Source organism: Dermacentor variabilis, chromosome 2 (genome assembly GCF_050947875.1).
Source record: "Dermacentor variabilis isolate Ectoservices chromosome 2, ASM5094787v1, whole genome shotgun sequence".
Classification (NCBI taxonomy): domain Eukaryota; kingdom Metazoa; phylum Arthropoda; class Arachnida; order Ixodida; family Ixodidae; genus Dermacentor; species Dermacentor variabilis.
In genome coordinates, this window is record NC_134569.1 from 271,736,093 (window position 1) to 271,748,136 (window position 12,044).

Consider the following 12,044-nt stretch of genomic DNA (forward strand, 5'->3'; position numbering starts at 1 on the left):
ATGATCTACTAAAGGCACAGCAGAGCGATCCATTTTGTCAACAAATCGTTGACGGGCTCAAAGAACAGAGCTTCCAAAAGGAGCAGTGCGGCAAAGCCATCAGGCACACGCAGACAGTGGCTATTGCTGTTGGCACCCAGTGCGATGCAGCTGGTACTGTTGCGGGGACGTTGGATATGTATCTGTTTAATGCCTATGGAGTTCTCCTGTGCTATATTCCATCTGAGGAGAATCCCCGGAGTCTTTCAAGGTGGTGATAGTCCGCAGTCAGGAAAGCCACACTGAGCTATTTCCACGACTTGCGGTTGGCCAGACGTGCGAGTGGCCGTAAGACTTTCCAAAAGTTTTACCACTCTGCTACCTGGATAGACATGAAGCATGGCGTTCTTCCCTAATCCTGATCGTGCTGCTTATGCCAGTGTGTGAAGCATCGTGAAGGCAAAACCCGCAGGCTCATGCAGCCAATCGACAGCCAGCTACCCTGGCAAGTCAGGGTCTGTGACATTATGGGACCCTTTCCCAGAAGCTAGCAAGGCTACGTTTTTCTCGTGGCTGTCACAGATCACTTCACGAAATCGATTTAACTTTTTCCTCTTCGGAAGTTAACAGCACATGCAATCTGGAACAAGTTGATCGAGGTCTTTAACTGCTTCCGCTTTCTGGCGGAGCTGATATAGGACAATGCGTTCTACTTCACGGCCAAGGTGTTCGTGGATGCGTGTTGCCTTTGGCATTAGGCATCGCAAGACAACCACGTATCACCCGCAAGCCAACCCAACAGAACAGATGAACCGGAACCTCAAACCCTTGCTCACGGCCTTTGCCCAGCAACACAGGGATCGGGATGTCTGTCTTAACAAGATTGGCTTCTCCTTGCAGTCCACGGTGAACTCTTCAACTGGGTACACGCCCGCTTTCCTCAACTTCAGGAGAGAGCTGTCAAACGCCACGGATTGCATTCGATGGACCGGCAGAAGGGCATATGCCACGAAGGCTGGCCTTTTGGGCTACGCAGCAGAACTGCGCTCATGGATGGACGCGACCCATAACCTAGCCCGTTCCAACCTCGCAAAAGAACGAGCTGGACAAAAGGCCCAATACGACCGGTCACATAGGGACGTGCACTATGGTGTCGGCGACCTCGTCTTCAGACGCAACCATGTCTTGAGTGAGGCTGCCAAATGCATCTCTGCCTCTCTGTCGGCCAAATGGTTGCGCCCATACCGAATAGAGACCGAAAAGTCTTCTCTCGTATTCAAGCTGGCCGACTCCCAAGAGAAACCTATGCCCGTGGACCTAGTCGGTGGCCAATTCACGTCTCGGACCTCAAACCTTTCATTGCCAGAAGCAGCAACTAGGGAGAAGGGGAGATGGTCAACGAACCGCAGGCAAATTGTGACACGGCTGGCCCCAAGCCCCAGTACAACCGGCAGAAACGCACCTAGACAGCTTTTCTCCTACCAGCTGATAGCCGGACTGCCCTCCCTACATGGCAGGTGAACGAAGAAATGCAACTGCAGTGCGAGGGCACACATCGAAGCAGCCACAGACCTTTGTGGCCGAGTATTGCCTCTTATGCATTGTCCAAGCCTCAGCCCAGCATACGCCCCTTCTTGGGCGTATGCTGGGCAGACGCCCAAGACGGCAATCGGGCAGACATGTTTTTGGCAAACCTGCTAAGCTGGGTGGCTTTCCTGTCCTATTCCCAGCGTCATTCAGGCTCCTTCCTGCGCATGGTCCCACTGTGCCACCAGTCTTGCGGACCACGAGGCAAGCTGTCCCTAGTCCTGCCTCCGTGACCTTGGGGGGCCATGAACTTGTGCCAGCCTTGCCTCCTGCTGCCTAGGCCGCCGCTCACTCTGGCTGGTGCGCCCAGCCAAGTGCTAACCCCTGGCTGAGGGTGGTTACTTTGGCTGCTGCTGCTACCCTGGCTGCCAGTCATCCCAGTCTGCTGTTTTTGTCAGCACACAATCTGGGGAGCCCAGTGACTTTCGTAGTGGCCGCTATGCCAAAATGGCAGCCACGCTTCGCGCTTTCCTGGTAGCTGCTGTCCCGCGGGCTTCAAGCGTTGTGGGCTGACCTATGGTGCTGTCCTACCCCATCGTTCCTGGGCCGCTGACCCTTCCTGGTGTGTGGGAGTTTTGTGACAAAAGCTGCACCCCCCCCTTCCCTCACCTTTGCATAAAGAGAAGCGACACCTCCACCTCCTCAAACTGCTGCGTCACCTTCTCCCTTACCCCTGGCTCTTATGATGATGGCAACACACTCTTGGACTTTGCCCCATTGGATTAGTCCTCTTTGGCTGAGACAACCTTGCCACTTGGCCTAGGTCTTTAGGAGGGGGGAATGTGGGGATCATGGTGCCTTCCCGCGCCTCATCCCCCAGCTCACACGCTGTGTTTAGCTCGACCTCCAGAAATCGCCGCCATAAGGGCAACATGGCAGACACGGCTAGCGCGCCGAAGCTAATTTCCCGTACAAACCGTGCTTCTCTCTCACGGGCTCGAATCATGGTGTGAACAAGTGTCACCGGAACACGCACTGATTGACCTCCCGAGTGGCGGCCCCCGGACACCTTCTCCACCCGGGCTTTCTTCTGCTGAGCGCTTCATCGCTGCGACAGATGCTTACAGACCCACAACGAGTTCGCTACATGGGACCCTCTGCTCCCGCGACTTCTCGTTCTCATGCTTGGTGGACCGCTTCTCAGTTAGCCAAAGCGCAGTGGGCACGCATACTCGATCAGTCTTGCGGTGAGCCTTTGCCCGTAAGCGCCGTGACTGTCGCACTGTGCTGTATCTTCGGTGAATAAACCCGCGTTTGTTGGAGATCTGACTCTGAAGCATATCCCTGCGCCGTGTCGGAGAGTTAAAGAACCCTGCCGTAGCGCCTTTGTGCATTGCGGAGTGGAGGAGCGTCGTGCCCTTTCCTGACCGTCGCTCATAGGGTGAGCCTTGTGCAAGCCCATTTCCACAACCTCCACTGCCGATGTTTATCACAATGTCCGACTTGACGAGAAAGCCTCAACCCAAAATAATGGGCATTGATAAACTGGGGAGATGTACGAGGCGTTGTTGCCCAATGCGTTTCTCCCAAGAGATCACTAGCCTAGCTGCACCGCTCAATTGTGCTGTGCCAGAAGCAAGCTGGAATGTGGTGCCATTATCTCTCAAGCAGATATTTTTCTTGCGGAGACGATGCAACACCTTGTCACCGAAACAAGAAGCACTTGCGCCAGTATCCAGCAATGCAGTAAATTTCTTCCGGGTTATCGTTAGCTCGATGAACGGCACCTGTGAGCCCACATCTCCTATGCAACAAGCCAAAGGTGCAAGTAACTCGATAGCACGGGTATGTTCAAGATCGCTGCATGGGACCCAAGGTGGATCACCGGCCACCTCGCCCGTTTTTCGAGCCACATGCCCGGCCTCGGCCCGGCGTGCAGCCACAGTCATGGGCGATGTACCCTGGTCTGACGCACTAGTAGCAACGGCCGCCAAAGCCTCGGTGGCCTGGGCGCCCATTGCTCCAATCTGGCGGGCCATAGCTTCCTCACTCCTTGGTCGGCTTGTGCTGCTCCACCGGTCTCACACCTGCCTCACGTACTTTCGCAGTGCACTGCGTGCAGCATTAGTCAGTGCTGTTGTCAGTGCATAGGTGTACGGGTCCAAGGCACGGTCTGATAATTCCCAAGTATGCTGGACCTGTTCATCAGCGAACAATGCTGACACATCGACTCTAGATCAGCGTGAAGCCATCATGCCGCCGTTCCAAGCGCAGCAAGGCTGAAGTGACAGCGTCACGGGTGGAAGCGCACGGTATGCTCGCGCCATAAGGATGTCCCCTTGGATGTGGTTCGCTTAGGCAGCGAGTTCGTCTAGGTCTCTAAACCTACATCCTCTGAAGTAGGCCGCGAAAGTAGGGTGCGCTTGCCGTGTGACGTGCTCAACTTTTCCTGCATTGGTGGCGAGAAGGATGGAGAAATGAAAAAGCTTATCCATCATTCAAACATACTCCAGCAGGGACTGGTCCGCATGCTGGATACAAATCTCCAACTTTCTCCTCAAACAGTATTCGAAGTTGGCCAGAAGAAATTCCTCACGGAAGTTCGTACAGAACTCTTCTACCGTGCGACCTCGGTGTCCACCCAGATGGAACCATCGAGCCGCCTGCTCAGTCAGTGAAAAAGGGACCTCGCACACAATAAGTTTGGCGTCAAAGCCCTGTTGCTCGCTGGTAATACTGCAGACGGTTGAGGTACTCATTTACACTCGGGCAATCATTGTACCCAATGTGCTTAGGCATGTCTACCTTAATCCTTGGTCGCTCGCTCTGCGATGGTGCCTGCATTTTGCCTAGCAGGGTGCCAGCTAAGCTCTGCATGATGTGCAGCACATTCTGCAAGATTGTATCGCTGGATGGCAGACTCTCGCCCGAAGGTTCGGATGCCTCCGCTGCTCGGGTCGAGCTATTTAGTGACATGTGTGCCTTTATGTCTGCATTGCAAAGCGGCGAGGTGACCAACATGGTACACCTCATATGAGGGCTAACCCCTGCCAACGTGAAATTTCCGTAATCCTGACAGTTCCGTGTAAAACACTCTAAACTAAAGCTGCCAGCTAGTTCAGCAGCTGTCGCTGCGTTAGCAATAGGCCTCCAAATTTGCACAGCAACATCTGACAACATGAAAAAATCTGAGAGGTCAGATAAGCCAGCCGCCATTGTTTGCTGAAATATTGGTAGTCCTAGCGTTAACACCTAGAAGAAGACTCACCGTTTTGCCAAATTCGATCCACATTGGCAGCACCAAATGTGAGGGTATGCTCCGCATGTGGCTAGGGCTGAAGATGAGCTGCGGACCTCGCCACACACACAGTTATTCCGTGGTACTCCCCAACCCATAGCGCATGTATCGCAGCTACGTCAGGTTCGAACGAATAAGGCAACTAGCGTCAACAACTCTAACAACTTTTACTGCTATAAGCAATAATAAAGAACACTGGCAGAGGGAAGTCCTTGCTGTAATAAGTAGGCTTGCCTCATTGCCTGGGACAGTCAAGCAAAGGAGGTAACTCACGGGTTACAGCAGGTAAATCCAGCAGGTCAGAGGTCGGGCGCCAGAAAGAGTCTCCCCTGGTGACGCTGTTTTATACCTTTTTTTACCTTTGCGAGGGGAATGTCCTATACCCTCTTCACCCTTCGGATACCTTCCCGCGAGTTGGAGGGGAGAAGGGTGCACGCATCACGAGAGCGAGGGAGAACCAGGAGAGGTAGTACTCCTCTCCCATGTCTACGCTGGCTCTCGACAGCTCCACAAGGTGCGACCCCAACAATGTGAGTATGCAGGGAGAAATGGGCGTGTGTGCTCCCCAAACCATAGGCAGCAAGGACTGCTACCGAAGTACGGATATCATCCCGAAAAGACCACAGGGATCCAGGCCAATCCAACGACCTCAATAGCAGACCCAGTGTCCCATATCCTGCTGCAAGAAGCTCAGGAGCCACCAACCTTCCATGAATCATTGGCTGAAGACTCTGAAACCTGGCTGGAGACATACGAGAGGACTGCGACGTTCAATAACTAGAGCGGCGATGACATGCTGCACCATGTCTATTTTTTGTTGGTTGACACTGCTTGGACCTGGTTTGGTGATGTGGGACCTATTTAGAGAGAACTTCGTGAAGACCTTCACAAGTGTCACACAAAAAAAAGGGCCAAAGTTCTTTAGAAACCAGAGTGTAACTGCCAAATGAGAACATCGCAATATCCACAGAGATGACTCGCCTCTTCCACCACGCCGACACCGAGATGTCTGAAGAAAAGAAAGTTCGGGTCTTGATGCGGGGTATGAAAGAACATCTATATGGTGGATTGATATGAAACCCACCCAAGACTGTCACTGAATTTGTTTCAGGGACCACGATTGAGAAAATGCTTGAAATGCGCATCAGGCAATACAACTGCCATACGCTGAAAACAAATTAGGCTGAAGCTCAAGCCTTAGGCGCTAACAACTGGTGCGAGAAGATCAAAGTGGTCGTACGGGAAGAGCTGCAGAAGTTGTGCCCAAGGAAGCAGCCCCAGGTGGCCTTGATCGCTGACAGTTACAGAAGAGCTTCAGTGGTCACTAGAAGTACCAGAAGTTCCAGCATTGCCGCAACTCCAGTCGGAACTGATGGGTCTATGCCACTGTCGCCAATCATCAAGGTTGCCTTCAGCGACTGCGCCAGGGCCCCATAACGTCGTAATTCTGTCGTCAACCGCTGCCAGCACGCTCGCCCGTCGCCCAGCACAGCTACCCTAGGAAGACAGATTTGGTGTGCCCCCAACCATCACCCACTCTGCTATCACTGCGGGGGAGCCGGACATGTCTACCACTGTTGCCCATACCGCGACTTGGAACTGACTGTAAGGGTTCGTCGTCAATGCATCGTGCCCACAGCAAGGTGAACGGCTACGTGATATCGCCAACTACCTCGCCACCACTCAGTGGAGCCCTTGACGAGCGCCCTGTTCGCTGTCACCAGGCCACACTGCAATACCTGGTCCTGCCCAGGGCCGGTCTGCAAGCCTACATCCGGCAAACTAAAAGCAGCAACCAATGGAGGTGCACTTGCTGTTCATTAAACTGACAAAGATCCTCCGCCACCAAAGAAGATGCCGAAAAGACTAGCTCGACGACATATTAGCGAGACGCCACCATCCTGACAAAGTCTGGATGCAAAGAATACGCCAAGAAAAGAAGACCTGACGATGTGACATTCTAGCCACAGGTCGACGTGATGTAGCCACGATCAAACGCCCAGACCTAACTGCAACACAAGATAAAGAACGACGGACCTCTACATACTTCTCAACGTCCCCAAAGTAACCACTTTATTGGACACAGGAACTGACTATTCTGCCATGAGTGGACCCCTTGCTGCCCATTTGAAGATAGTTAAGAGGGCATGGAAAGGCCCTTAAATTCATACCACCGGAGCACAACTAATAATGCTGACTGGAATCTGCATGGCAAGAGTTACCATTCATGACTAGACCTATCCAGCACCTCCACCAGATGTTACATAGTAGCAACGGTGAAGAACACAGTAGCAAAACTATGAACAAGGAAACTAAGTTTTTGCTGGTTGAACCTTGTCATATGTAACAGGCATGCGGCGCAAAAAGAAAGGAAGAGGACGATGTGCACGTATCAGTCCGAACGGCATGAGCCCTCGAGGTGCGTGGCTCGAGCTGTTATCGAGAGACAAGCAGCGCTGAGCTGGCGTTATCGACATGGCTCCAGGCCAAGGAGGTTGTAGCGTCAGCATCGCACTGGGGATTGGAGCCATGGAGGTTTGGTCAAGTCCGTGATGCTGGCGATCCAGGGTGTGACCATCGACCTCGGCGACGTTCAAGCGAGGCTCCTTCGACCTGCTGCAGCCTCTCATGGCACTACCAGGCACTCCAGGAAGGATCCCTCTTCAGAGGCAGACCAGCATGTACGCTAGTCCCCGAGGCGTCTCGTCGGCACTCGAAGTAGTGGCAGAACCCAGAGTTAGGCCTAACCAGTGAGGCCGTAGTGCAACGTCACTGACGGAGTTTCGGACACTGGCATCAGAGACGGATGAGTTGACTGGCCAACACCAAGGCAGCAACATTTATGGCATCAGTGAGAACACCGACTATGATGAAAATCCAACATGCATTGGACTCTGAAGAAACGTGCAACAACAAAAGCCTAAGAACGCTCCTTCCTGATAGCGTTGCAGCCACGACCTACTGTATAAGGGGCGACCTACGCGTGCGGCGCTGCGCCAGCGCCGCCGATTTGCTTTTGCTTGTGTGGCTTTTTTTACTTTTCCATACTGCCGCCACGAACAGTGGCGCTAGTGCTCACCCCCACGTACTCCCACCCCGTAGCCGGCCGCACGCACGGGCAGCAAGCATTTCAGCGAGAGCACGGAAGGACGCAAACGCACATGCGCGAAACAGTCGATTAGCTGAGTAATTGGTGATCTGTTGGTGTTGCTAGATCTTGATTACCAGATTCTATTTCAGTGACACTGTGATTCTCAGCCCCGTGGGCGCCGGCTTTCGCATTTGTGCCAACTTCAAGCACGATGGTTTACTGCTGCGTGCCATTGTGCAAGTCGAGCGGCCGAGCATCAAGAGGAATTTCATTTTATGAGTTCCCCGTGACCGATATTAGGAACCAATGCTTGAAACCTGAACAATCCTGTACAAAAAAAAAAATGGCTGGGGCTTAGCTAAGGTTAAGCCTGGATATCTCGAAGCGAAAAGGTTCGGTGATGCTTATGGTTTAGCTTATGGTTATGCTTTACGATTTAGCCTATGGTTATGCTTACGGTTTAGCTTATGGTTATGCTTTAGCCTATGGATATGCTTACGGTTTAACTTATGGATATGCTTATGGTGTAATTTAGTTATGGGTATGCTTACGGTTTAGGTTTGTGATTAAGCCTATGGTTATGCTTACGGTTTAGCTTATGGTTATGCTATACGTGTGCCTTGTGTAGTTATGCAAATTGCTTATCAATCATATATACCATAAGTTATGCATGATTATTAAACTTCTTTATTCATCATTGTTGGGCACATTGTCTTGCGATTTCTGTACAGCCATAAACACAGCTCTCTGTATCGGTAGTATCCCTCTCTTCTACTTCCATGTTGAATGCGCACGCCTATTCACTGGCAAGCGGTTATATAGTCGGCCTCCGCGATAAACACGCGCTTGCGGCGAACGTCAAACGATGACGCATAGCGCGCGGCAGTGGCCACATGCGTCGACTCCGAACACGTTACGGAGCCAATTCCGACATACGCCGGCTCGCGCGAAGCGCGGTGTTGACTAACGTAGCGAAGCTTTTCGCTTGAAAAGCCCAACTCCAGAAAAGTGCTTAAAGTGTAGTGATTGTCTGTGTGATGGCACAACAAATCGTCCTTGGAATTTTTCAAGCTAGACTTTTGTTATCATTTGGTAAAGCGGTGTAAATGTTGCGCGTAAAGCGGTTAAAGCGGCGCGGCAGTGGCCAACTGCGTCGACTCCAAACACGCTTACGGAGCCAATCCCGACATAGCCGGCTCGCGCGAAGCGTGGTGTTGACTAGCGTAGTGAAGCCTTTCGCTTCAAAAGCCCAACTCCAGAAAAGTGCTTAAAGTGTAGTGACTGTCTGTGTGATGGCACAACAAAGCGCCCTTGAAATTTTTCAAGCTATAGACTTTCGCTATCATTTGGTAAAGCGGCGTGTAAATAAATACATCAATAACAGCACATTTTTACGATTGTGGCATGCACTGCAATTAACCTACTCACGTTCTGCCGCGCTCTCAACGACACATTACTTCAGTGAACGTGCCGAATGCAGCAAACGAACGCGTGGGCCCTGAAAAGCGGTACGTAATGCGTTCATTGCGTCTGGCTCGGGACTAGCGAAACCTACGGGAGAATGAAGTGCGGGCGCGCTCAGGCCTCGGCTAGCGCGGAAAGTGCGCACCAGACCTTATTGGCACCACAGCACTAACCAACATTTTAGCAGGCAATGAGGGGAGAAATATCTCTAAGGGATTACACTATGTCAATACTAGCAGCCGCGCAGCCGTGCCTTCAAAGTAGTTTCAAGTTTCATTGCACTGCGCAGCGAAGATACCAAATATCTGGGGCATGTATCACATGTACCGCCGCGCATTTTTCTAGCCGCACCCTGTCTATAACATGAAATGCCGAGTTTACTGCAGCTACTCTACGAATTTTTACCGTCTTCGCAGTACTCCTGAAGGCAGGGCCGGAGTGTTTCGGGCGTTGCTATGAGGGTGAGCACTGGCGGCCTCTACCGGCACGCTTGGTCCCTACTCAGTGATCACATGGTATTTCTTCAGCCGCGCGCTGCCATAGGCGACCACGGGATGCGCAGGTCGCTCTTTATACAGTAGGTTGCAGTTGCAGCCATAGGCCAGGGTTGCCCGACTTTTGTATAGAAAACACCTAAGACTATCGTAGACAGGGATAAGGACACGTTTGGGTTACATAAGTGTTAACATTCCTTCATTAAGTTTTGTTTTGAGTCAATTGAGTTTTGCGCCTAATTAAAATCCGTTTGCTGTGCCCCAGTGTCTCCCAACCAAATCGCTCATAGCCTCTGCCTGCCCCCGAGATCGGTGATACACAACAAACCTGTGCCCACAAATACAGCGTACACTAAAAGCACAACAGCAGCGGACGTCGAAATCTCTGATCTGCGGGTGAAGCACGCTGAGCTTTTCACGCGTCATCGAAGGTTCCAGCGTAATTTCTGGTGCCCACGTGTCTTCCAGGAGGTACTACACAATTAGCATTGTGCATACAATCAGATTAGACAAGGTTCGGTGACAAGAGACAATGGATAGAACGATCGATAACATTTGACAAACTTCCGATACAGGCGTACAGGTGTACAGAAGTACAAGTGTCAGTATTTTAATGTTGCTTATTGCTGTCCATCTTAAAACAAGAGTTGCAAGACTTCAAATTTGACACACTTGGAGGAGTTTTTCTGAAAGCCTTCCTTGAAGCATCTTGTCCTATGGTAGACAGAGCCTTGAGGTTGGTCTTACTGTATTTCTTAAATCATGCAAAAAGCCATTGATACCTTGTTTAATGAAACCTGACGAGGTGATATTTTCCTTTCGTCTTTTCTTTTTCTTCAGAAAGTTGAGTAAAGAAATCTTGTATGAAATTTGAACCGAATGAGACAAATAAAAATTCAACTAATAGTCAATGCAAGCACAAAAAATTGAAGAGTACAAGTCTTCCAAACAATAACATGAAGAATAAAAATAGAAAAATTTTTGTGATGATATCAGACCTATAAAAGCAATGACATCAAAAAACTAAAGGCATGACACATCTAAAGTCATTTTTTCTGTGTGAATTTGAAGTAAACATTTATGACTGAAAAGCTTCTTATACATTCAACAAAATGTATCCATTCCAAGCCTGCCTCTCTGAGCACAGTGCAGCAAGACCTGTTGGAACCCTGTTCCATCCCGTTTCTTTAGCTGCACGTGGTCCATTACTTACCAGGTGGACGGAGCTGGGTGTCTGCAAGCTGTAGAACAGGCGTACCACAAAGGGGCTGCAACTGACAGCCAAGGCATTGCGTTCGGCAAGTACTGCATATGAAAGCCACACATTTAAGCAAAATTAAAGGAGTGCAGAAGCAAGCCTAGTTGCTAGACAATGCTCCAATAAATGCCCAAGTCAAGCATAATTCTTCTGCATGCAACCCTATAACATTGTGGAGGCTATTGTTAACCTAACATACTGCGTGCCCTTTCTTCGGGTTCCAGTCAACTTTTTTTTTATCGTGCTGCACCTAGCACAATAGCCATTTTATTAGACGTGGAAAATAGGTGATGCCTTCCGAAATCTCATGAGTGATAAATATGTGGTGCCATCCGGTCATCAACAAGTATGCCACTTTGCCATTTAAAAAAAAACATATCCTAGGGTTTTTAGTGTCAAAACCATGATCAGATTATGAGGCAAGCCCCAGTGGGGGACCTTAGATCAATTTTGACCACATGGGGTTCTTTAATGTGCACCTAAATGTAAGCACACAAGCATTCTTGCAATTCACCACCATGAAAACATAGCCACTGCACCCAGCGTCAAACCTGCAATCTTAAAGTGACCCTAAAATGATTTTGACGATTCTGTACAAATGTACCAGGCCATTAGGTCTTTCTGATCATTAGGTGACACATTTAAGCACTTCACGTGAAGTGTCTAACTTGTTATAAGATTTTAAAATATGCATCCCTGCTGATTGTAGCAGCACTGCTCCCCTGAATTTTCAGCCACCACGTCGACATCTACATAGTGGCTGCATGTGACATCAGTCGGGCAAGCTGTTCGATTGGCTACCCATGTTGCGTGACAATTTTTCCAACGTTATGGTGAACAAATGTTGTTTGTAAGAGCTGGAATATCAGTTAAGTTTTTTTTATAAAGAAAAAGTAACAAAAAGAGAATACACAAAGACCATTTATCATTACA

At 50.2% G+C, this 12,044-nt stretch overlaps 1 protein-coding gene across 9 annotated transcripts in view; it reads right to left on the reverse strand.

Moving 5' to 3' along the window:
• The window catches only part of gwl (serine/threonine-protein kinase greatwall), a 619,920-nt gene that overhangs the window by 471,968 nt on the left and 135,908 nt on the right, over nt 1–12,044 (reverse strand). For all 9 annotated transcript variants that reach the window (XR_012826296.1, XR_012826297.1, XM_075682969.1 and 6 more), the window contains one exon: nt 11,067–11,158. Coding sequence is in view for 6 of the 9 variants with exons in the window: in XM_075682969.1 (XP_075539084.1) it covers nt 11,067–11,158 (92 nt within the window). In the remaining 3 variants the exon portion in view is untranslated. The remainder of the gene's footprint in view (nt 1–11,066; nt 11,159–12,044) is intronic.